We start from the raw sequence: 26,131 nt of genomic DNA on the forward strand, positions 1-26,131 counted from the left end.
AGCTGCGCTCACAAATGGGACAGGTCTCAGACTGAGCAGGAAAGATTGGTCACACTAAAGAAGTTGGACTTGCTTGATAGAACATGCTCCATTGGAAACACATAAATCTCAGCTGTGGTTTATACCATATTTGTAGAAAACAGATGAGTTCCCGGTGGAGGGAGGTAAATAAAATTCTCCATTTCCATATTGTTTCTGCCTTTTTCTGGTGGCTGTTTACCCTTGTGCAGTGATGAGAACCAGTTTACCCTTTCAGTTCACTCAGCTAATAACTTGTTTCAAATGATAAGATAATTGATAAGGTAATGTTTACATCTAAATGGAAGCAAGTTTTGATATGAATTAAGTGGGGCTTGATATGTCATCTTAAAAGTATTCATATCCTGTTATTTAAGTCACTAACCTGACACAGGCACTCAGTGAGTCACTTGAGAGAGGAAAACTGCACTTGCAGGACTGCCTCTGATTACAGCAAAGGGGGATTTGCCAAGAGTCATGTATAAAAAAGAAATCTTCAAAATGTTATTTTTGATAGAAGAAAGGGGACCCTCTTCTCTCTCCCATTTTTATCTGGAAATCACAGTTCTAGTAGATGGTTATGGAGGGAGAAATTATTATATCTCTTTCCGTTCCTGGACTGACCAGCCAATTCCCTGTTACACTTCATCCGCTAACATTTGCCACATCTGCCACAGAGGTGATAGAGGCTCCCTGAGCTGGTCCCAAAGGTTGCTACTCCTCCAGGTTCTTGAAGACAGACTTTGTCTGAAAGCCTGGAAAAAATGACATTAATGTCCTCACATAGAGCCCTGTAGCCTTGGTGTGTTGTCAGCACTTGCCACTGTGCAGAATTAGATGTTTAAGGAAAAGAAATGCAGGATACTGAAATACAAGCCCGCAAGAAAAGAAAACAAAAAAGGCCCCAAATTGACAACAAGCTCTGAAAACACCTTAAATCCAGACTTTTAGAGAAAAGTCTGTTAAGCTACTAGGAAAGAAGAGTTGGTAGTCACTTCGTTGCAGCTTGCTTATTTTTGCAGGGAGAAAAAAACAGGATATCAACAGTCTCTTTAATCTGGCATTAACTGAAACTGAAGACATCCTCAAAGAGAAATAAGGTGCAGTTTTCTGTCAGTGGAGTGAGTATCTTCAGGCACCAACTGCAAAGGGGAAGATTGCTGTATCCATTTCTCGGTGTCTCCGAGCCCAGCTTAAATGCTTCATGCAGAATAAGACTTGAGTCAAACACGAGCCATGTTTTAAGTGATAGGAAGCACTTGAGCTCAGCAGCCAGGAAATGGAAGAGCCTTGGCTACCCCGGAGGTCAAACCAGATGGTCTGACAGATACTTCTGGCTGGGAACTGTACGCAACTGAGCCTGGAGAGTGCCTATCTTTAACAAATAAAATATTGCTGCACAGCTGGCTCTTTTGGGAAAGTAGAATTATCAGGGCATTTCGTTGGTTTGACTGTTTTCATTAGATATTTTTTGATCTTGCTTTTTGGGTGGTGTTACTGTTATTGCTGTTTGCAATAACGTTGCTGCAGCCTATAGCAGGCTTCTGGGCAGGCAGAAAGCCTCCTTCGTAAGGAGTCTGTGAGCTTGTAGCCCTCAGAAAAACTGTATTAATTTGAAGGGAGTGCACGTGTGGAAGAGACGAAGGTGGCTCAAGCAGGGTTTTCAGTTTCAAGTCAGGTTGGAAAAACAAGAGGTCACGATGTGAGTAGAAGAAGGTAGTTTTGGCTTTACAGAGTATGGGTGATAAAACCTAGTTGCAGTCGAGTTTCTAATCATTAGATCTGTTGCGAGTCAGTTTTGAAAATCTTTGCAGAAGTGACTTTCCAGTGTAAATGAGGAATTAAAAGACATTCATTACTGCAGCTTATACAGCAATTGTGTTTTCCAGGTTTGTTGGGAGACAGAGATACAGCTTACAGTAATGGTCCGTATATTCTTTTTTATTATCTCATCAGAATAGCAACAAGGGGTGCTATTTAACTAAAAGCTCCTAAACTGTGAGATCTGAAGCAGAAAGCTAGCGTTTGACTACATGAGAATAGTTAGATGTGCCTAACACGTGGAGGGAGAATCGGGATGGACAGGGTAGCACCAGTGCAGATCTGTGAGAGAAGTTTGCAAGAGGCACCAGCCTCAACTCAGCTGATCACAGCCTAACATCAAAGCAAGAATTCGCCTTCATGTAGTACCGATTTGCATTCACCAGCTTCTCACCATTGTGAGCTGCAACATTTCCTAATATCTGAATTTCTACTGCCTCGCTTAACCTCTAGTTTTGCACAGATGAATAAAGTAATTCTTGTGAAGCTGCTGGTCCCTGAATGAAATAGTACTGAAAGCTTTGCCTTTCACTTTCAATGCCATAACTTGTTACAGTAGGTACTATTAGCCAACATTGTAATGTTCCCACTCTTCCTATGAATTTAGGAGGACAGAGAACAGTGTAATACTGCTGTGGTGGATTGAGCAACACAGCTGCAACCGCTTCTTCTCAGCAGTTCAGTACTGACTGCTTTCATCCAGGTTGTTGTCAAAAATGTCATCAGAATTTCCTCTGATGACAGCGGGTCAATCTGTAAGGACAGCCGAACCAAGAACTGCGTGCCGCTTCAGTTCCCTGTCAAGCGGGTCTAAATGATGCTGAGATAGGAAATACCCTGTGATGGCAAGACGGCTAACGTTCACAATTTTATTGTGTATCTCATGTTGTTCATAGATTTGCTTTCAAAAAACTACCCTGCAGGATTATCTGAAGATCTCAGCTGCTAGTTTTAAAAGTCATTTTTTTAGCTCCTGTGTCTATAGGTACAGGAGAACTCCTGGAGACTTAAAAACCAGAGGACTCACAAAAAGACCAGAGTGTTTTTTATTTTTGAGCTGATCTCATGATTTTGGGTTTCCTGATTCATGATTCTGTCATGTTGATGGTAATATGGGTGTCATGTAATGGAAATGAACAGTTCCTTCGCTATTTCTGCTTCTGCCTAAATAGTCCTATTTTGTAAAGCACATAACTCCTTCATTACTGGTTGCTGGGACTAATCGCACAAACAAATTATAGGGAAAGAGGCCAACAGAAATGCTGAGTGCAGCTATGTTATCCTCTGTGTCCTGAGCTTGCCTCTACTGTGGCCACAGTGTTTAGGGAAAATTTCTTTTTAATATGAAAAATGCAGTCTCAAAAAGGAAGAAATTTAATTCTGGGCAGTCTCCAGCTTCTGCTCTCACTTGTTTGTTCCTGAGTTTTTTTGGTGAGGATGTGGATACAAGGAGCCTGAATTGTGATGTGAATTTGAAAACCAGAGAACTGCAACAGTTTTGCTTGCCTAACTTCTGTAGTAAGAGGAGCCTTGTTTCCAGAGCCTGGAACGTATTTCAGATGCACCGGAGGAGGGAACATAATGGTATTGCTTCCAAATACTGCTTGAATGATGTCCCAAGTTCCTCTATTGCCCACTTCCAGTCCCAATAAAAGTTAAACATGAGTAACAATGGTGGATACCACATCTCTTTCAAACCCCAAAACTCAAGACATGCTTCCTGACTGCGGATATTATAAAAAAAAAAAACAAAAAAAACAACAACAAACTGAGGAAGTGGCCATTACCATGGAAAATAGAAGAAAAAAACAGGATAAAGAAGAGCACGTAAACCTGTTCTAACCACTCATGCAAAGAAGAGAAAATATGCACAGCAAGAGGAAGGCTTCAGACAAGAACTCTCCTCACCTCACAAATGTGTTTGCAGAAGTTTTGTGTTTTTTATTTTGCTTGTTGAGCTTGGACCATATCTAATGCTTGCCCATACACATCCAGTGCTGTGATACGAAGATTTGCCTGTCCAGGCTTTTAGCTCTCCCCCTGCAGAGAGGACTTGTGGGACGCTTCTATCCAGAACTTTTTGCAGTCCTTGTTTGACTCAGTGCTTGACCCAAGGGTAGTCTTTCAGTCTGTAGAGATCTCAGAGACAGGGGAACTTGGCACAGCTCTTAAAATCCCTGGGAGCAGATGTGTTCAAAATTAAGCACACACTAGAATGTTTCGCTTGGTCACAGTGAGTTTTTGGATTCTGTATGCAATCTGATCTCAGTATTCTCTTTCACTATCAAACTTAGCCTTTTAATGAGGGAACTTCAGACTTTACACAGAAACTGCCACTTTCAAAATTTTTGAAACTTTCGGAATTTGGGAAACAATTCCTTTAATTGTGTATGGTTTCGTTTTGTTTTGTTTTATATGAAAGCCATTTAGAGGTACTGGATACTTGATAAAACATGCTGAGCATGTTCATATCTGATGTTGAAAAATGTATTTGCCAGATTAGTGGATAAATATTGTGCAATCCTAGAACTACCTTCTTTGCTGTACCAAGGAGGCACATAATTCCTAACTCCACATGAAAAGCATTGAAGCTACTCTTCTGAGGGAAGCTGGCATGCGGTGTTATCCCTTGCCTAGTCTCAACCATCCTGGTTCTGGTGAACATGCTCTTCTGGAGGCCAGGCTAAAAAGTAATGTTCTCATTCTGCATCCTGGGGACACACCCACACAAAGAGATGCTCTCATCAAGGATATTTTTCTTTTTCTCTTATGACCAACTGAGTCAGTGCACCTAGTCAGCAGCTGGCAAATATCATGCCTTACAAACACAAAATAGGCCACCACAAATCCCACGTGAGGATAAAGCTCATTGCTCACTCAATTTCTCATCTAAATTGAGGGCGGAAGCGAGGAATAAGACCAAGTGGTGTTTATTTCTTCTTCTTTAGACTTTCTGCCCTCTTAAAAACAGAGATGGCTCTTCTAGTGCCCCAGGATTGACAATCTTAGCTTTTTCCTTTGCTTGTCTGCAACTATCTGCGTCACAGTCATTAAGCTAATAACAGCACTTGTTTTTCAGATCCTTTAAAAAGGAAGAAAAACCTTTCAGGAAGGTAGTAGCACTGGAAATTCTACATACAGTGAACAAAAAAGTCTGTCTCTACATCCAAACAATAACATCTTTCTAATTTTTTTTGGAAACAAATTTCTCCAGTAGCGAGCAATGGTATCCTATTAGTATCAATGGGTCTCCTTGTTTGAAGTATAAAAAATGTCCTGGGTTCTGGCCAGGGCTGCACAGAGTTCTTCGGGCTCAAAGGTTTGAGGCAATTTCAGATTAAAGTTTTGCTGTTTTTTTTTTTTCTGTTTCTTTTTAACTTGCATCTGGTTTTATGCTTTTTCAGACTTGTAGTTCTGCTTTGAGCAAATTCAGTAAGAACTAAGTTAATCGGTTGAATAGATCGGGGTCTTTCATATCATGCATCTAGGGTTTGGGTTTTTTTTAGAAGACGGAAGCTAATCTTAGCAGTTATAGTAAGCCGATTTAAATGTTTGGAAATTAGTCATTTGAACCATGTCAGAGCTATTCCAGCCTTTCTGTTCTAGGTCAGATCTTATCAAATTTATACTAATTTATCTGCATTTTCAGTCAGTAGTTTTCACGGTTACTCAACAATGCTGTGCCATCTTTTCTTGGGGAGGACCTTTTCCATGTTTCTACAGTTGTAGGAAAGAAACAAAGAGTTTGGGGTAAAGATTGAACCTGTGCTCTGATTTTGATGTGCTCTGGCTCTGGTTGATCTTCTGCAGCTTGGGTTAACCTGTTGTTCCTACTGCCTCTGCTCACAGCTCTTCTAAACCTTCACTGCTCCTTGGGCTAGCTATCTTAGAGTTTCCAGCCTAAATTTATTTACAGTCAGTATGAATAGTTAATGCCTGTTTGGTATTGCACCAGCATTGTCCTGAAGTATAAATAGCTCTTCTTCATGGATTCATTTGCAAAGATCATGCCTACTCTCAATCCTTGTTTATCACAGTTAAGAAAGCAAAACTCTAGTCTCCTCTTGTAAGATGGGCTGTCCATTCCTTGATGCACCATCTTCATATCTACTCCTGTCTGAATGTGTCTCCTTCCAGCAAAGTTTCCAGAAAGATTTGTGACTTGGTTATAGACATAACATAGACACTTTTCAGAGGTATTCCAAAATAACCATGGCAGAGCTGGAAAAAGCCAAACCTATCCTCCCCTTTGCTTTGATAGAACTTGCTTCTTATGATTTAAATACCAGTGCAACTGAGCAGATTTTGCTTCTCATCTTCTTTACCTGCACCAGGGAACCAGGTGTTTTGACAGCACGTATTGACTGGTATTGTCTTTCTTTTCCAGGGAGGTTCAGCTTTTTCTCCATCATCCATTATTACTAAGAGAAGAGCACAGACCCAAGCAGCAGTCCTGGCTGAAAATGTGGGATGCCCTTCATCCACCAGTGAGGAAATTGTATCCTGCCTCCGCCAGTTGCCTGCTCGTGTCCTCAATGATGCACAGACTAAGGTACACCATTACAAAATATATGCCATTGGCAAGGAACAAAAAGAGGCTTCTATCAGCAAGAAGCTGTGAGGAAGCTTAAAAAAATAAATTTGGCTGAATCCTTGTGAAAGAGGAACTGGACTAGCTTTGGTGGAACGATGCTGATGTCCATGACATCCACTTCTGACCCATGAATACCCATAGCTTCATTCTCCTTTAGACTAAATCCCTTTCACGCTACTTTGTCTTCCAAAACTACTCTAAATAAAGCTTTTACGTTCTTTCATCTGTCTCTGGGTGTTAGTCTAGAGGAGAAGCAAGTGTCTGTAGCTTCAGTAACTGCATTTTTGCAGAAAAGGAAGTGGGGAGGGATATCACTGCTCTGTCTCTTAAGTGAGAGACCCGTGAAAGCTACAGTATAAATGATTCTAGAGACGGATCCTTTACCTGCAGATTAAAACACTCACTGGCAATACATTTTCCAATCAGGACCAGTATAAAGCCAATCTCTAATTTAAAATAATATTTTTATGATTATAAGACCATCAATTCTCTTGGCCTATTCATCTCATTTCATTTACTGAAACTGTCAGCAAAAGCGTTGCTTCCTGCCAATGGAGAGTTTGCACTTATGCTAACTGGTCACTTGTTCACCTGAAGGCTGTATCAGCTCAGTTTTCTGAAACATAAGTCAAATGGAAATTGCTTTTTTGCTGATCTAGCTCCTAGCTATAAGTGGTCCGTTCCAGTACTGGGGTCCAGTGGTGGATGGAATTTACCTTCGGGAACCTTTAGCTAAAGCCCTGCAGCGCCCTCAACTTCGGAAAGTAGATCTGCTCATTGGAAGTGCTCAGCAAGATGGGTTGATCAGCAGAGCTAAGGCAATTAAGGTAGGAAGAGACTCACTGTTAACGAACTAATGGCATTACTATTATTATGGTGATGAAAGTAATCATATGCAGCCACGACAGATACTTTTTGATTTCTACACTTTGTGAATGATATTCCATGCAAATATGCAAAGGCATTGTCCATCTCCAGCCATTCCTGTTTACCCTGATTAATGGTATTATTGTATTTGTTGATTAACATTACTGGGGGAGATATGAAAAGGTAAGAGATCAGTATCTCTTACATTTTAGATTTAGCACGTACTAATATGCAGCAGTGTGTTGTACTGTCTCTAAAATCCTATTTATATTGCAATCTCTGTTGTATCTCACAAAGAAGAAAGCAAGCTCATAACTTGGTTATGAGGTTCTTCACTGTGCAGCAGGGCTAAGTCAATCTTTTCCATGCAACCTTTTGCGGCAACCTTTTTTCTCTGTTGCCTTTAAGAAGTATGTTTTCTTGTAAAGATGATTCTGAATATGTACTAGCTGGGACTAAGAATAGCGCTCACCTGATGTGTGGGCTAAGGGTTCAGGGCATGAACTGGTGAAATGAAAAAGAATTGCATCCATGCTCTGCTTTGGACATAGAAGTCCTCAAAATCATGAAGGTCTACCCAGAGCAATTTTACGTCTTCTTGTGAACCCTCTGGCACTCTCTGTTCTTGAGACAACATATTGACCTCTTCTATCTCATTTGTCCTTCTCTACGATGGGAACAATAGCACTTCCCTGCTTAACACTGCCAAATTAAATTAAGTGTTCCAACATGCTCAGTTACATGCTAAGAAATCAACAAGACAACGTAACACAGCAGGGATTATTTTGAGGGTTAACTAATTGAACTGCAGGTCTGTTGCTATCTTCCTGTGAGATGAAATACACAGTTACAGAAAGCAGTGAAAGGTTAATCCCATCTTCTCTTTTCTGGTAGTCAATAACACATAGACCAATTTACTTCACAATTAATGACAAAATTACCCCTTTGAAAGAAGACTTTTTGACCCACCTGAATAAAGTTCCTATTTCTTGTTTAGTCTCCTGCTGAAGTTTCCTGCTCTTACTTCATGTATCTTTCTCTTTTGGAATCAATTAGAAGAGGAAGTCAGGCATAGGAAGTGGACTATGATGCTGGAGGCCCGCAGATAATGATCCAGACAGTGTGAGAGGGGAATAAACCTCAGTAACCTCATTACAAGTCATGTGATGAAGACTAGGAAGTGAAATTCTTTCCTTTACCACTATTTCCACATGTGACAGCTGTCTGCAAAATCAAAATGAAATTCCATGAGGCATTAGAAATTATGCAATAAATCATGGTGTTAATGAAAGCCACAAATGCTAAAAGTCAACACTGTCAGGTTGAAATTAAAAGGAAAAACAGTGGTAACTGAGAACTCAGCAGTAAATTGTTGTCTTTTCAAGAAGAGAATCTGGAATATCGTCTTTAATTAAAGGATTCCAGAAAATAAGATTGGAAGGGGACTCAAAAAGTTGGTGCAACTCAACCGTAAGAAGTGGTCATACCTACCTCAACCTAAGAAACTTGTTTTAAAATCTCCTACTGTTGGAGATTTTTCCATCTCCTTTGGAAAGGGTCTAACTTTCCTTACTTGGAAAGATAGTTAATTTCTTTACTAGCTGTTATAATAGTACCTGCCTTAATTGGTGCTACTGCTCTAAGTCAGATGCCACTTCTGTTCCAGAAAATTCCCAATATTCATGGTAGGTGGTTATATTTTGTTTTCTCCCTTTTGACTGCCTTAAGCTGTTTTCCTGTTCTCAGTAAGAACTGATGATTTTTTTTTATGCACTTTTTCCTCTATTTTTATTTTCCTGTGTCTTCAGGGTTTTAGCCGTCATCGAGCTATTTAAGAACACGCATTTTCCAGGTCCTCAAGAGCATTTCTACGTCATAGCCATGACCATGCATAGTTGCAGTCAAAGTCAGATGATAAAGTCTTGAGTAGGCCACAGACGTATTTAGCTACAGTGGCAGAAACTGGTGCGGGTGGTGGTTGTTACCGAGAAGTCTGTGCCCCATTTCCTCTGTCATAATGTCATAAGCATCTTTGATCTGTGCTAAGTGTCCTCTCTCCATGATAGACCTAGAAGAAGGGTTTGAGACAATCCACACTGTATGCCACTCTTCTACTTTATTTGTTTTAAGGATTCCTTTGAGGTAGATCTGACTTGCATCTTTCCAGGAAAACCCAAAGTTGGTTTTACTGATATACTAAGGAAGGTGGGAGGGCTTAACTGGTGGACAGAACATTGAGTTCAGCTTGGGGAACCAAGGCATAGTTTCTAGTTTGCCTCTGACTACAACCAAGTTATTTAATCTGTTCTACAAAGAGGGGACCAAACCTCCCTGGGGTGAAAATCTGTCTGTGGATATGCTCCAGCTCTGTAGAACAATGCATGTATTTAGGTACATAAATGGCACAGTTAAAAGGTCCTGTGGCAAGCGTATGGAATTGGCAAAAAGTCCTTCATTTCCACCTCCTTTCGGATGACCGATTTCAGTGTAGTCAGATGCAAAGAGTGAGAGATGAAAAATTTAACCCCTGCTGACCTGTTCCACCAGTTCCTGGGAATAGCTGTGCTGGCAAATTCAACCAAGGATTTGCTCTATCAATCCTGGTCTTGCTTTATGAATACTGATCCTGTAAATGGTGAGGAGACGTTTTTAGCCATTTGTATGCAAGCAAGCTTGAGACGTGATGCAAATCTTATCACCTTAGACTGGAGTTGCATGGAAGATTTATAAACTCTTAATAGTTGAGTCTTAGAAGTGAGAGTAAAACCTCTAGACTGCAACCAGACCTGAAGGTGGTAAATCCAGTTGGCACCATGTTGTTCTGTGGGGGCTTACTGGCATTTGGATGTGTTGGGTGTCTCTCTACTCCCACTGCAACACTGTGCTTATGCCTGTTAAGGCCTCTACTATTAAAAATAAATCGGAAAGACAGAAGGCACCACTTATGTGCTAGCAAAGCATTTATGTTTGAATCGTTTACAATTAAAGGCTGAGGTCTCTCAGTGATGCTTGCAGCTGAGAGTATGCTGAACATTCGTGCTTAAAGTCTTGCCCATGGAAATGACCGTTTTATGGCATTCACTTGAATGCCTATTCATGTGAACTGAGACAGATTTACCACTTCCTGGAGCCCTTCGTAGTCATCCCCAGTGCAGCCATCAGATGGTTGAAACTAAGTGAGAAACGAAGCAGAGTTTGTTAAGGGAATGGCAAGTGGTGTCATAATGCACTGTTATGTGGCATATGGAGCGGTTAAGCCTGAACCTGTTAACTGCAATTCCCGTGGCAGACCTTCAGGGATATTAGCTTTGAGCAGTCAGAGATTAGGGCAGCTGAGCAGAAACCTCTAAAAATGTTGATTTCAATTCCCAACTGGGCAAAATTTTATCCCTGTGCTATATGTGATGCTCAGGTGGGAGGATCTAATGGTTACAACCGACATTAAATGCACAGAGTCACTCATGCTGATCTATATCTGGTTTTGTCTGTATACGCATGTAAGTCAGTATGGCCCTGTTTGTATCGTCCATATGTTCTGTGCCTACTATGTAATCTCCACATCGCAACCACTGTTCTTTTTAGTTGGAAGACTAAGGCAGCACTTTATGTGCCTTCTTTCTTTTTCTTTCCCTCCTTAGTACAAATCTAGTTGGCTGCAGAACCCAGAACCAGGACACAGGGGAGTGGATAGATAGAAATATAGTTTATTTACCCAATGTAAGCATCTGGATCTGTGCAGACCAGATCTTCCATCCTGCACTATATTACAGTCAGTTAATTTCTTTATGGATAGAGGTATTGAACAACATGCAGCAGATGGCAGATATGTGTATATTAATCGTAATGACCAGGGGAGCAGTGTCCTGATAAATGCCATCAGTTAGGAGAATGGGCTGATATCAGCTCTTTACTTCATCCTATAACTACCTGGAATCCTTGAAACACTCTCCTGAATGGCTGGCAGGTCTTTCACCAGCTTTTGTGACAATGTTTATCGAAAACCATTTAATACCTAAGATCTGTACATACTCTGTTAGTGTTATCACTATTCCAGTTTGACAGAAAAGTACATTTTGCCCCTTGGATGAGGTAAATGTTTGGTGTACCAATTGTTACAATTTCTTTTTAAATAAAACACTAGACCAGATTCATTCATATGCAGAAAACATTATATATCTCATTATTTAGACAATATTTTTGCACCACCAGAACAGTAGGAAGCAGTGGACCTGGTATCTTTAATTATGTTCTTACTTACTTCTAAAAAAAGTTGAAAACCCCACTACAACTCTGAGGTCAGTTGCTAATACCTCTTTAAAGGTTAGCAGAATGTAAATTATTTTACATAATGTGCAGCTGTTTCTACTAATCTGATAGCAGCTGTTGTATCTACTGCTATTTCAAAATTGTTCTTTGGTCATATATTTTCAAAAGGGAAACATTTGTTGGACATGGAAAATTGGTCAAATTGAATCAATTTCTAAAAAGTTAAAATGTTTTGTCTTTTTAATGGTTCGTGGGTTTTATTTTGAATGTATTGCTTTGTTTTGTGCTATCATTTTAAAGTCAGATAATTAAATTACATTATATTGTAGCCAAAGCAACACTTAAAACATCGTGTTTCAGGTTGTGCTATTTTGATGCTGGATGGGATAAAAAAAATCTCAAAATGTCTTACAAATGCCAGTTCTGTTTTTCATCCATCTCTGCCTGTTGAGTCCTCTTTGGTCTGACTCAAGACATCTCAAAGACCCCGCTCTATTATCGGTGATTGCTGAGGAAGGTTACGAGAATTTGGGGGGCATTTTGAAGATCACAGAAACTAGTACATAGACTCATTAAAAACCTAAGACCGACCGCACTGAGTCAGATCAAAGGCCCATTTAACACAGAATGCTGTTTTCAGCAGTGGCTAAGAGTGGATGTTTGTAAGAATAGTGTAAGCAAATGTGATACTTCTGCTAAATGCTTTCCAAACCTCTAGTGCTTTGCAGCTCAGGGACTTCCTAGCCTGAATTGGTCTTCCCGTATTTAATAACCATCCACTGATGTTGTGTTTTCTTTTTACACTCAAAAACTTGTTTATGAAATGTCATCTTCATCAATTTTGGCATCTGCAAAACCATGTGGCAAGGAGTTCCTCAGTTTAACCATGCACTGTGTGATGATCCATCTCCTTCTTTGTGTTTTTCAACTGTACTATTTATTTGATGCTTGGTAGTTGATGAGGCAGTAAAGCATCAGTTCCTAGGGCATATAATCAATACCCTCAAGTTTTTTTCTCTTTCTTTTTTTCTCTGTTTTAAGTATCCATGACAGATGTAGAATAAGGTAACAAATCCACTTAAAAAACCACTACAAAATGAAAACATTGCATTAAAGTGGCTTTAAAGCATCTCTTCTTATCCATAACTGCTAGCCAAACCCACCAGCTGCAGTCACCAAATGAAAGATTCCTAATTAGACAGCAGCAATGCTTCTGCTGGTTAGTAGGGACCTGAACTGGTGCATGCCAAAGCCATTGGAAAGATTGTTTTTGAATCTGCAGTCAGGTCTTCAGCGACAATTTCTGTTTCTTGCAGAAAAATACACGTTCCCTTGCTGTATTTAAGCTGAATGATTTTGCAGGCGAGTTGCAGTTTCATATGTGGCATTTGTGCACATGAAGTGACGTGTCATGTGTGAGTCGCAGATCTTTTTCGAAGTACAGCTATATTACTTAAACTGGCACTGCATGACTCTTTTCACATTGCATGGGCCAAAATCAAGCAAAAGAAGAATTTATTACAAATACAAGGAAAATTGCCAAGATCTTTTGGGACCTTAGGATATTTGGTAGTGTTTTGAAATCCCTTGTAAAGTCACTTAATCAAAATGCGCAAAGCATTAGAGTAAGGACAAGCCTCGACCTCAGCAGACGGGGACTTATTTTCCATCTTTCATTTCTGTGAATCTGTTGAAAAGTAATTATTCCCTCTGTACTTTCTGTATAGGGTTGTGGAAAGACCTTCTAGCAGCGTGATGAAAACCAGCTGCGGGCCATCAAAATAATATATTCAGTAATGCATTTATGGTAACTGGGCTGGGCAGACACCAGCCTATTTTGCATCAGACTGACTGCCCAAAATAATATAGGTCATTTATTAGATATTTCTCTCTGAAATTCTTATACCAAGGTGCAGCCAGCGTGCACCTGCAAGGTGGCCTCTTTAGAAAGGACTTGATCCACAGAAAAGTTCAGGCTACATTTTTTTTTCAGGACGTTCCTCTGTTTCTGAACTTGAAATAAATTCTCCACCCCCCTAAAAAAAAAAAAAAAAAAAAGAAAAGAAAAAGTTAAAAGTCTGAATTAATAAAATAAAAAACTTCCTCAAAGAAATGTGTTGAAACCTTCCAGAAGTCTTTAGTTTTGGTAACAATAAGATTGGGTACACAGTTTGGCATAGAAGATGGTCCCTCTGCTATCAGTAATTCCGCAGTGACATGAGCGGTCTGCTCTGGGGAAAATGCCTTTATGTCAGGAAAGGTTTCAGACCACAGATCTCAGGAAAAGGGCATTTCACTGCAGGTGTCTCTGAAAGGCGCTAACGGTTATGAAGTTTGAAGATCATGGCTGCTACTTGCGTTGGGATATGGAGGAGAGGGATTTCTCTTCCAGGGCTAAGGCAGATATTATTCCAGAGGGACCTAAATACAGACGTTATGGGAGCCACATTTTTTTGTAGGTGTTTCCAGAAGAGGAAGAGTGATATAGCCATGAAATGGCTATATGGTGTGTTCACTTTCTAGGATTTCCAAAGAAAAGCAGCAATATTTCCCTCTCTCCCTTCTAGTTTTCATTCAGGGACTTCATCAGAAGGACAGCATTGGGCACACCTACAGTGGAGAACTATCCACGTGGACTACTTCTGTGAGAGCCAGCGCGGTTTCTGTAGTATTAGTGCTACATCTGCACAGCATGGTATCTATGATTAGGGATTCAGTCCTATAGTATGTTTTGAAAAAGCCAATGCTGCTGGCTGGTGACAATATTGGGAAAGCAAAAGTAGGATTGTCCCCTACTTCTTCCCTTAGGAATCAGAGATCTCAGCAGAGAGGACTTGTTCCAGCAGAGGGAGATCTGAGCCTATGTTGTTAGAAATGTATCTTTTGTTTTTGTTTGTAAATTCCATGTATGCATTCTGTTCTCAGAAATTTGAAGAAAGTCAAGGAAGAGCCAACAGCAAAACAGCCTTTTATCAGGCTCTGCAAAATTCTCTAGGAGGAGAAGACTCCAACTCGTTTATTGAAGATGCAGCTACGTGGTATTACTCCCTTGAACACTCAACTGATGATTACTCATCCTTTTCCAGGGCTTTGGAAAATGCCACCCGGTAAGAAACTCATTCTATTACAACAGTGTGATTGGGGTTAAGAAAGGTTTGTTTTGCTTATCTCAGGTGTGCATTTACATTCTGAAACACTTGAGAAATTCTTATGCAAATGAACAGAAAATGGGGAATAAGATTTCATTTTCCATGAGGTTTCCAATGTCATTGGTAAACAGAAATTGAACTGACTTTTATGCCTTGCAAAAAGTTTGTCTTTCCTGAATTGTATATTGGGTTCAGACTACTAATACTTCTTTGTGTACTCTTTCATGTCAAAGATGTCTTGGTTTGCACACTCTGCATCAACTGTTTTTTGATTCCTCTTATCCCTGTGACAGTAGAAGAACTAATAGACTGGTTTTTATTCACAAATAGTCACCTAATTATACAGTTACATACTTTTCCTAGTTTCTGGAAATTTGGAGAGTGATCTATCTTGAAAACTGATTTCAGCGATTACATTAACTTTTATATCATGAAAACTGCAAAATATATTTCTTCACTATGTCAGGCTTTCTACAGGTGACTATCCTGTGTAAAATGGCGAAGCATTTGTGAATATTCAGAAAAGTGGCTCCAACCCCATTCTGTGCATTGCTAATCTCCATTTTACCTATGGCAGAAGAATCCCCTTAAGCTTATTAATGTATTTCCTTAATGCTTGTGTAATTATTTATGCCAGTGTACAGTGATTGTATAATGTCACCCAATACGCATTTTGCTCACTTTGTGTATGTTTTACCATGGTGTTGAGAAAGCAGAATGAGGCAGTAGGGTGCTTCTATAGGAAGTCTTCTTGTGGAGGTGAAAGGAGAATACTCGGTATCCGACTCTTGCCTTGTTTGATCCATCAGGACATACTGTAGGCTACCAGGGCTTCCCAGCCTCTCCCAAAGGAAATAGTTGTGATGAAACATCAGCAGACGCATGAGCAACTTACCTCCAGTACATAGACTCCCATGCTTTTCATTGAAACATTGCAGGCAGGGACCATTGGGTAGTGGAAGGTGAGCAGTGGGCCGTGTTCACACCACCTAGTAGATATGCAGAGCTGCAACCCTTAATTGGGTATGGCATCAGGGTCCAGCAGTTCTGGATAACAGTCAGTTTGAAGAGTTCATTGCCCTGTAGAGCTAGGACTCCACAGCAGTCATGACACCTATGGTAGGCCATGAAGGCTAGTGGATATCTTTACTTGGGTCACACAGTGGTTTGGTCTGCAGAGAAGGCTGTAGATTTTGCTCCCTCCCCCATGGAGAGCCAGTTTGCTTTATCAAAACAGATCTTGAGCTGGGGTGGAGAGGGCTAGGGAGGGTGAGCTCGTTTCTCTGAAAGGAGGCAAACTGGGGAAAATCTCCTTACCTCCTTTTTCTTGCCTCAGTGCAAACTCAGAAAATGAATCAAAAGACTCTTTCCCTATCCGTGTCCCTCCTTCATGAGTAAATTTGTAATGAAAACTCTGTACATTTCTAAGGTGATGTGTTTTATAAGGTGGTGATTTGAGTCCTTGTGTGCCCGTCCAAGCTGTTTCACCTCTGTTCTGAACTGAAATATCATAGCTACCAAGCTCTTGGTATCTGTGCTCTCAGTGTTACAGCTTTCTGTCCCACCGTGAGCATCTCCTCGAGACCTTAGAGATGATATTTTCCTTTCAGCAGGTCTTTGTCCTCTGTCAGAATTGCAGGGCGTTGCTCCAGGGGAGCCTCAGGGAGCAGATGAACAGAGCCAAGATTCACTTGGAAACATCTGATCCAAGACAGCAGTGACAAAAACTGTTTGGGGAAAGTTTCTGGGTGGTCCAGGTGTGCTGGTGCATTGAGGTCATGGAGTAAACAAGCCAGAAGGCTGTGGGTTGAGCTTTGTGCCATTTATTGAGTCTCGCATCATGCCACATTTGCCCTGCCACATCGCCTGTCCCAGGGATGGCCACCCATCACTGCGGCGTCTGGGGCCACTGCATGCAGCATACGTGGAAGCGCTGTGGTTCATGGGCATTAAAGTCAGAACTTATCTTCAATCTCTTTCATAGAATCATAGAATCGCTGAGGTTGGAAGGGACCTTTAAGATCATCAAGTCCAACCATTAACCTACCCCGACAAAAAACACTTCTAAACCACGTCCCTAAGTACCACATCTACCCTTTTTTTAAACACTTCCAGGGATGGCGAATCCACCACCTCCCTGGGCAGCCTTTTCCAATGTTTAATAACCCTTTCAGTGAAAAAATGTTTCCTAATATCCAATCTAAACCTGCCCTGACATAACTTGAACCCATTTCCTCTCGTCCTATCACTTGTCACCAGGGAGATGAGGTCAGCCCCCACCTCTCTACAACCTCCTTTCAGGTACTTGTAGGGAGCGATAAGGTCTCCCCTCAGCCTCCTCTTCTCCAGGCTGAACAACCCCGGTTCCCTCAGTCATTTCTTCCCATCACCACTGTTACCCATGAGGCTATAATTCTTTAGTCAGATCAGTAAGGTTTTAAGCCATAATAAACCACCGAAGGACTCAAATCTTAACCCTTCTTCCCATCCAGAGACACCTCCATAAGGAGCTGTTATAACACAGGGCTGTCACATTTGATCACCCACGTTCAGGCCTGGCCCTGGTGTGGTGCAGACACTGACTTTTGCAAAGCTACAATGTCCAGCACACCGCTCGCTGGCAGCGGGGACACGATACACAAATAGCTCCTCTGGCGCTCAGCCTGCAAGAGCCCCACAGCAGCCTCCGTGGGCATAGGGATTAGCTGCTTGTTTATGATGGGAGGCAAATGGCTTGGCTCAGGAAAGACCTGAATGGCCTAAAGAGTCACCACGAGCAAGCAGAAGGATGAGTAGTGAAACCAGGACATCTGATGATAATCCTTTGCTTTAAACACTTTGGAAATTACTCCAGCAGAAAGGGAGGGGAGACAGCAGTTACAGAAATACAGTCACCTTCATCAGTATCACATACATGGTAGAAAAAAGAGGGGTTTGGTTCTGGGTTTTTTTTGGTGTTTGTTTGGTTTTGGGTATTTTGATTGTTTGTTTGTTTTGCTTTTTGTTAACAAAAATATTGCTACCAGCATAGATGTATAACCCAAGAAAAGTTCTACGTCAGGAAGTTATAATTTTTTTTGCTACAGTTGCTAAAGTTTTAACAGGATAATGAAGTGTGAGAAAGCAACATAAGTGGTTGTTATACACTACATACAATGTGCATATTTTGTGGTTTTAAAACACTTCCACTTTTAAAATTCTTCTAGCTGCAATTCTCTGGTATTTTTCCCAGCTAAAAACTGAGTTTCATTTTCTTTTTCTTCCCTCTTTTTTTTTTTTTTTTTTTTTTTTAAACTCTGGTATTCCGTGCCTGTAAGAAACAGCCATTTCATTTTTGTGGTTACTATTTTTTTTTAATTTTTTTTTTACTTCCTCAGAATAGCTGACTTTTCACCCCCCCATAGCACCAACTGAGAATCAGTTTTAAGTGGTGATATATATCTCAAAGCATTTCTCGAGAGCTAATGCTCTCCACAGACTCCCCAGTTTTCAAGGACCATCTGCTCCTGTAAAACCCCATGCTGGTAGGCATGCGAAGAGCAGTAATTTTAGTTTCATATGGGTGTTGTCAACCATAACTGTCAAAGGGCATTGTGGTCAGCCAGCCCATAGCTTGTGGTCTCACAGATGGGCTCAAAATAAACTCTGCTGAACCAAGATAGCTACCCAAACAGTGCCTTTCATAATTATACCAGTTATATATAGCAACATGTTTTTATGCTTCTCTGACACTGTTCTTTCTTGCCACCAGTCATTCTTTTTTTTGCCTACCAAGTCTGAAGGAGCACCTACTGTGTCAGATTCACAAGACTGAGAATTGAAACCTCCCACTTCCGCAGCAGATACACTTGTGTGTGCTCAAGTACTTATGGATCTATAAACACCCAAAGAGTGTGCTGAGTTTTCAGGCACATGTAGAATATGAAGTGGTGGTATATGTGTATATATAATATTGTCTTGAGGAATTATAACGAGTAAGGTGTCCCGTTTTCTGCTTGCGCCTCTTGAACCACTTGTTCTCTTTCCAGCTACTGCTCACCCCAACTTCCAGCCCTACTTCTTGGGGCAATGGAAGCTATAGGAAGGTTTGGAGGTATGTGCTTCGCTCATACCTTCGTATTGCAATACCTGGTGATAAACTGATCATTTAGTCCTCTCATTGCACTCTTCTTGTTTAACCCTTCTCTCCCAGGCATACAGCTGCACTAGTTATTCCACATTGATGAGCCCTACCAGAGGGCCTGCAGGATATCTTCAAAAGGGGTCTCTTACCTCTTCCACGTCTGGTAACGCTACCCAAAAAAGTCACACACATCCAAATGTGGAAATGATACTGTTGTTCCTTAACCCAGGAAATATATAAGTCCTTTAACTAGATGCCATCGGAACCTAGTGATGCCAGAAGAAGGAGCTTTATACTATTACAAGCATGGGCCCCATAAACTAGACTAAAATGGGATTGGTTTTTGGTCAGGATACTCCTCATGTGTCAGATCTTACTTATCTAGTATCATTACCATTGTTCAACACCCCATATAATGGCAATTTTAGTGAATTCTAAGCTGTACTGGGCTCATAGAGGGTGAATGTGGTTTCCTTCAATGTGCTTGAAGGCAGAGATATGAGCTGTTTTGGAAGATTTAAGGCAGCTATCAATATAGAGAGAGGTCTGTTGGTTGTGTGTGGGGGTTCTTTCCTTTTCTCTGTTATGTGACTGTGTCTGTTCCCTGCTCCTCCTTTTTTATCAGTGACCAGTTTATCACATGTCCTGTCATAAACATGGCCAGTCACTGGGCTGCTACCTCCAGGGGAAATGTCTTCATGTACCACGTACCTGAGAGCTCCTCACAGAGCAGGTAAGGAGATGTACTTTATTATGTTTCTTGGATTTAGATTTTGCAAAAAAAGTACTGTCTGTTTGGGCATCCTGTGGAGTAAATGAACAGTTCTGATTAGCAAAGGAACAATTGGTCTCTAATAGATTGTTTCTCTCTCTTGGTTAAATAGCAGTGCTGTTTCTGAGCTGAGGCATTTCAAGTTAGATGTCTAAATTAAGTTTCCCTTTTCCAATTTACCTATCTTTGCCACTTCCAGATAGCCTTATAGGTTTCTACTCTGTATCTGATAAATCTCCCAGAAAGAACCCGAATGAGGTCTAAGCCGTCAGGAGTCCACAGTTCTCAAGGTGGACGGGGTAACATTTTCTAAGGACTCAACATTAATTTAACACTGCCCCCTTTTGAAGTCAGTGCAGTTGTACCACAGTGACACTGACTGGCCTTCAGCGTGGACAGGGGCTGGGATTTACTCTTTCCTGCCCCAGCATCGTGACTTGTGACCAGCTGGCAGGCTGTCTCATGGGAGGAAAAATATTTTTGAACACAGGCTGTTGTGGTTTGAGAAACCCACAACAATTTACTGTTGTTTAGATAATTATTCTATTACCCGATGACCCCTCCCCACATGGGAAGGAGAATTGGGGAAAAACAAGAAAACAGGAGGGCTGAAATATAAATAGATTTAATAGGATGAGACTAAATAATTAACATTAATAATACTAAAGAAACAATATTGATCTTGATAGAAATACAAAATATACAGGGGTTATACTCAGCCCATTCTATCAGCAGGAAGCTGCGCACTCCCAGCAGTGACAGCAAATGTGGGACACTGTGAGCGCTGTGGCTTCAGGAGGAAGGGAAGGGCTCAGGTTTCCAGCACCGGGTCAAGAAGTTCTCAGGATGGCAGCCATCAAGGGAGAGACAGAGCCTTCACAGCAAACTTTTTAATTTATATTGAATGTGCCATTCATGGTATCAAATAATCCTGTTGGCCAGCTTGGGTCAAGTGCCCGGGTCTCGCTCCTCCTCATCCCTGCACCTGGCTAACTCAAAACCACTGAGACCTTGAAACCCACTCATCATAGCTGGCTATAAAGTAAATATTTTCACAAATTCAGACACTAGAGTCTTCTAAAAGTGCATTTTTTCCCAAGCATTAGAAGAGAAATTAGCCCTGTGTTGCTCAAACCTGGACACAGGCATTTGCAAACTCAGGCTCTATGTCATCCCTCATGTTAGAAGCTTGCTTGAAAAATTTTCAGCAGGAGAAGCCGTGTCATATTTTAGACAGAAAGGTCTAAATGTCTGTGGGAGATGCAAATGCCTTGTTCCCTTGGGCACAGAACAAGGTGGTAGTCAGATGCTATTAAGGTGACCTTCCCTGGTTTTGTTTTAGACCCAGCCCCTTCCAGAAGTCAGGATAAGCCACTGAGGTTTGCAGGCAGTGGTCAGTGCTTTGGGCTACTGTGTGACACACCACAGTAGCTCCTGCTCCCTCGCTCTCAAAGGCTGAGTGGTCAGAAGCAGCCGGTGACAGTAGCCCCTCCTGTCCCCCAGAGCCACACATTAGGGCAGCAAAGCACACAGGGACACTTATCTTCTAGATGTTTCCTTATGAGGGCTCCGGGGAGGGACAGAGCTTTCCTACTGGCACCATTTGATACTGTGAAGCTCCCTACCAACTACACAGGTTTTTTTCTTTCCTGATAGCATAGTGAAAAAGCTTTTGAAAGAAACCACCAAGATCTAGGTTACAGATGAAGGCCATTATGCTGCGGTAACACAGACTCCCTTTCTTTTTAGCCGGGAAGAAGTTAATCCTCGGGGAGCTGTTATTTCACTGGCAGCTCCAGCGGGAATGTTCACAGTTTGGCTACCGATAGGCTCAGATAAGTGACTTTTACAAGGCTCCAAATAGGGCCGAGCTATGGTGTGCCAACAATCCAGCCGCACAAAAAGAAAAGATGTGTTCTCAAATTAGCTAGCTAATTTTCTCCTCCTTTGGAGAACGATAGTGACCCTGTCATCACGATAACATCTTATTTGAAGGTAAATGAAATAGTTCTTATACAAGTCAGAGTCACTGGCTTTGAGGCAGCAGTTTTGGGCTGGTGAGAATTGCCTCTTCTACCTAGTCCTATTTAAGATTTCTCTTGTGACTGTGTTATTTAGCGCTCCTCACACTCTTCAGGGCAGTAATAGTTTACATAGCACTTAGCTGCACATTTTAATAATATTTATGTTGTCAGTGGTCTTCTAAGCTAATTACTTTACATTTTAGTGCAAAATTTATTATTTCACTTTTTCATAACCCTCTTTAAAAGAACAAACGATGCCAGTATGCTGTCTGAAACTTGTGGGAACGTGAGGCAGAGGCTGAAATGCCTTGGGCTAAGCCACTTACTTGCAAGGAGAAGTGGGCCCAAATTGGTAGGCTGCATTTATGCTCTTACTCCTTTCATCATTATTTGTGCATAAGTACCGTTAAAATAAATGTTGTTTAGGTTGCAAAGGCAAGCACTTAAACAGAAACTGCAGAATTCAGCTTGTCCATGTACCAGAAGATTTCATTTCACCCTATAGCGTGACTATTTATGAAGTTATACCCTTGTTTTCCCAAGGGACCTCACACTAGGTCCTTTGCTGAATACACTGTGAGTTTTTTGTTTAAAGATTGTTGTCATTCATTCCTAAATGAGTACTTCCTTATTCTCCATCCCATTTTTGCTATATGGCCTCCCTCCCTCACCCTCCCTACAGCATTTTCCCCTCCATCTATTATACGTGCACCGCAGGCTGTCCAGCAGCCTCACTGCATGCCAATGATGCAATGCTGCCGAGGGTAGGAGCTTCGCATGGGAGAGAGGCCTTAACTGCTAAAAACTGTGAGAAACCATCAGGAATCCGAAACCAACAAAATGCAGTGTTTGGGAATGTTATTGGCAATTTGCCCTCCCGGGTTAAAACCAAAGATGTACATTCAAGTAGAATGCATAAACTAATTTTGGGAAAGATCTGGCAAGCATGTCACCAGCTCCCAAGGGACTTCCCTAACCACTGGAGTAATGAGTCCTGCCAGTTCTCAAGTTCTTCTTTGAAAATTGGGACTCTTCTTAGGAGGAGGAGCAGAAGCAGATGCTCTGCTGAGTAACCTACAGCTTAGGCTAGAAGGTAGGATGTGTGGGTTTGGACTGGCTCAGCAGAAGTGAGAATTGGATCTGGGACCCTGAAAACACTCTAGCTATTAAATTCCTGAATAGAAGCAGCCTGTTACAGCCATCTCTTTGTCTTAATGAATGCGATATCCAACAGTATGTTTTGCACATAGTAGGCATGTACGGGATATTCTGTGACTACACATGCAGGATCAGATCCCCCTTGGTGCATTGTAGCTGGAGGAACACCTCATTAGATACTTCTGATCACTCATAGGCATTTGACAGAAAAATGATTTCTCAGCCCATTTGATATTGAATCACATCTGAGTTTGCTGAGATACTTACCTCCGCTTGTAAGAAATGGAAACTTCTATAGTATTATGTCCATAGGGTAATATAAGAGATAAAAGAATGATTTTTTTTTTTGGTCTTTGGTGTCTAAATTCTTCCTAAGACATTAGTTTACACAGGATATGGACCTTTCCCTCTTTGTGTTTGTTATTGGTATCATAAAGATGATGGTGATAATATAATTATATATTATCTATAATAACTACTAATAGCTACCTCACAGGGGTATTGGAAAGAGTACATTAAAATACTGTTGTGTTCAGATATAACTGCAATAACGGAAGACTATTGAGTCTTAGATAAAATATTCTGGCTAGGGAAATGGCCATTCACTAATTAAAAAAAGGCACAGTATAGAAACACATTCTCCAATTTCAACTCTGTCATGTCTCTCCTACTTTATGCATCTCCCAAAATGTGTAACAGAACAGAGAGTTAAAATGCAGAGATGAAAAAGTACTGCTATTTCCTCTTGTTTCACATGGAGCAGTCCCTTAATAACTCACAGCAAGATAAACAAGAGGGAGGAAGAAGTCAGTCAGTAAAGACAGACGCAACTGCAATGATGTAAAGTAGACAAAAAGTTATTAAACAGGGAGGAATTTTTACCAGTACAAGTCAATTACAAAACTTTGTCTCACAACTGGATGTTCCTGAAATGTGTACCCATACACACGTTCAAGCATGCACAGATACAGGGGTAGGATTCAAAACGCCATGCTAAACTAATGTCTATGACATATGTGGAAAATCACATAAAACCATGAACTAACAGTTTTCATATAGACAAATAGATATTGCAGAGAGCAAACTAATATCTCCGTCCACGTGGTAGCATTCTCCTGAGCTTGGCATGACACTGTGTCTGCTTTAGTCTTCAATTCCCATTTGAATAAGGAGTGGGACGCATAGCCAACTCCCGTATTAATGATCTGTGGTAAAAATATATACATAACCCAGATGCCATTTTCTCGCTGTCTTTTTGAGAACACTTGGGCCTTGGAGTAAACATTTATTCTAAACAACGCGGGAGGAATGTGACTGCTCAGCATCGCCTAGGATTAGTGGGGAGGGCTGGAGCATAGCTTTTGTTACAGTAAAGAAATATGTGATAGGCGAAGTATGTTTTTACAAGGATAATATTATTAACTGTACAAAGATTTGCCTTGTTAACCCTTCAAGAGGTTTCTGGGTGATTTTTGCATATTATATGAAGTAGCACTGCTTGCCACGCCAGCATAATTTCCAAGTCACACTGTGGTGCCAAATGTGCTGTCCTAAAGACGGTGGATAAAAATCAGCGCTCTGCTCACTGAGGAGGCAGATCATCAGCTGCAGCAGGGTGGCAAAGCATCATTATTGTCATTGAAGGAGTCTAAACTGAGACTTAATGAGTCTCTATCTTATAGTCATTAACATTACCATAATAATTGTCACAAAACCTTTTGTTAACTGTTGTGCACTGGACATATTCATCCAGGATTAATGAGCTGCTGTCTGTTTTGAGTCATTTTAGTTGGGACTGTCTTTACCTCCTGACTATGCACTCTTGTGTACATTTGTGTGAGTTGTTAAAAGACTGCTCTGTGCCAATGCTCACATAGTTGGCTGGATTTTGATGACACTTTTTATGATTCCTTTAACTGAAGGCGAGAACTCACAACTGATAAAAAATCCCAAATGTTGGTGTATAAACCCATTCAACTACTTGAAATATTTTAGTTTTTTATTTATATATGCTTTGCTAATTCTGGCTGTTCTTAATATCCCTTTAATTAAAGGAGATTTTTCTACTCTCTTGATTTTGTAATAACCACATCCCTGTCCTTTAATCTGTACACCATTTGTTGTCCGCTTGAGGCTTTCCCCCTGATTATAAGATGTTAGTCCATGAGTACCAACACCCCATAGGTTGGGGAACCACAGTGTGAACTGGGTGCTGTGGAGGCAGACAGAAAGTTATGTCTCAGGGCTTCAAAGAAACTCTTCTAAACACAGAGGGCAGATAAGGTACCAGTGAGGTGGTAACAAGAATGACAAGATGCACATTGCCTCCATAGCTGGGCAGACACCACAATTGCCTTAGGTAGCTACGTATACACGCTGAAACAACAGCTTGTCATTTTTCTCTATAAAGTTGTACTCCCAGTCATCTAAACGTTGTTGTTTTGCTCTTCTTGAAATTGCCTCTCATCTCTCTGGCCTTATCCATTACGTTATGCCAGCTGCAGATATGAAAATACCCTCCCACTGATTCAATCACATCGTGCCATTCTCAAGTCTTTAGACTGTGTTTGTGTTGCTAAGGGCTTGAGGTCTAGACAATTTGTTTTTTCTTCCCACAGAGTGGCTTAGGGGCCTTTATCATTCAGTAGATTTTTCAGATCTTGGAAATTAGCCATAAATATGCAAAAGCAAAGTACCAAGCTCAGAAAAAGTAAAAACCAACTTTAAGTGAACCATAATTCATCTAAAAGACAGAATTATAGAATGGTTTAGGTTAGAAGGGACCTTAAAGTTCATCTAGTTCCAACCCCTCTGCCATGGGCAGGGACACCTCCCACCAGCCCAGGTTGCTCAAAGCCCTGTCCGACCTGGCCTTGAACAACTTCACGGATGGGGCATCCACAACTTCTCTGGGCAACCTGTTCCAGTGCCTCATCACCCTCAGAGTAAAGAATTTCTCCCTAATATCTAAGAAATATCTAAGAATATTAATTCCTAATATCTAAGAAAAGTACAAAGCCATTTTTGGAACTGCATGTGTTGCACTGGGACAGGCTGCTCCCGTAAAATGTAATCTAGAAGATAAGCACAAAGCACATAAATCTAGAGACCTTCCTTGATCCTCTGCGTTCTTTGGATGGACACTCACCTTTTTAAGAAATTCATCCATTCATTCATATCAGGAGTAGGCATACTGAACAAATGCGTGAGTTTCTGTCCCCCAAATATGTGCTCAACTGTCAACATGCCTATTACTAGATTTTTTAATACAGTAATTCCCTGACAAAATTCTGTAATCTGTGTTATTTAGGAGTTCTGACAAGACGATAAAAGTGCTTT

General features: G+C 41.0%; 1 protein-coding gene across 1 annotated transcript in view; it reads left to right on the plus strand.

Annotated features, from left to right (window-relative positions):
- TG (thyroglobulin) overlaps nt 1–26,131 on the plus strand; it is a gene marked incomplete at its 5' end in the record, with an annotated part of 167,437 nt that overhangs the window by 126,531 nt on the left and 14,775 nt on the right. Inside the window, 4 exons of the mRNA XM_082479172.1 lie at nt 6,227–6,391; nt 7,093–7,260; nt 14,492–14,673; nt 19,464–19,571. Coding sequence (XP_082335298.1) covers nt 6,227–6,391; nt 7,093–7,260; nt 14,492–14,673; nt 19,464–19,571 — 623 coding nt within the window. The remainder of the gene's footprint in view (nt 1–6,226; nt 6,392–7,092; nt 7,261–14,491; nt 14,674–19,463; nt 19,572–26,131) is intronic.

Source organism: Vanellus vanellus (genome assembly GCF_965231255.1).
Source record: "Vanellus vanellus genome assembly, chromosome: 2".
NCBI classification, from domain to species: Eukaryota; Metazoa; Chordata; class Aves; order Charadriiformes; family Charadriidae; genus Vanellus; species Vanellus vanellus.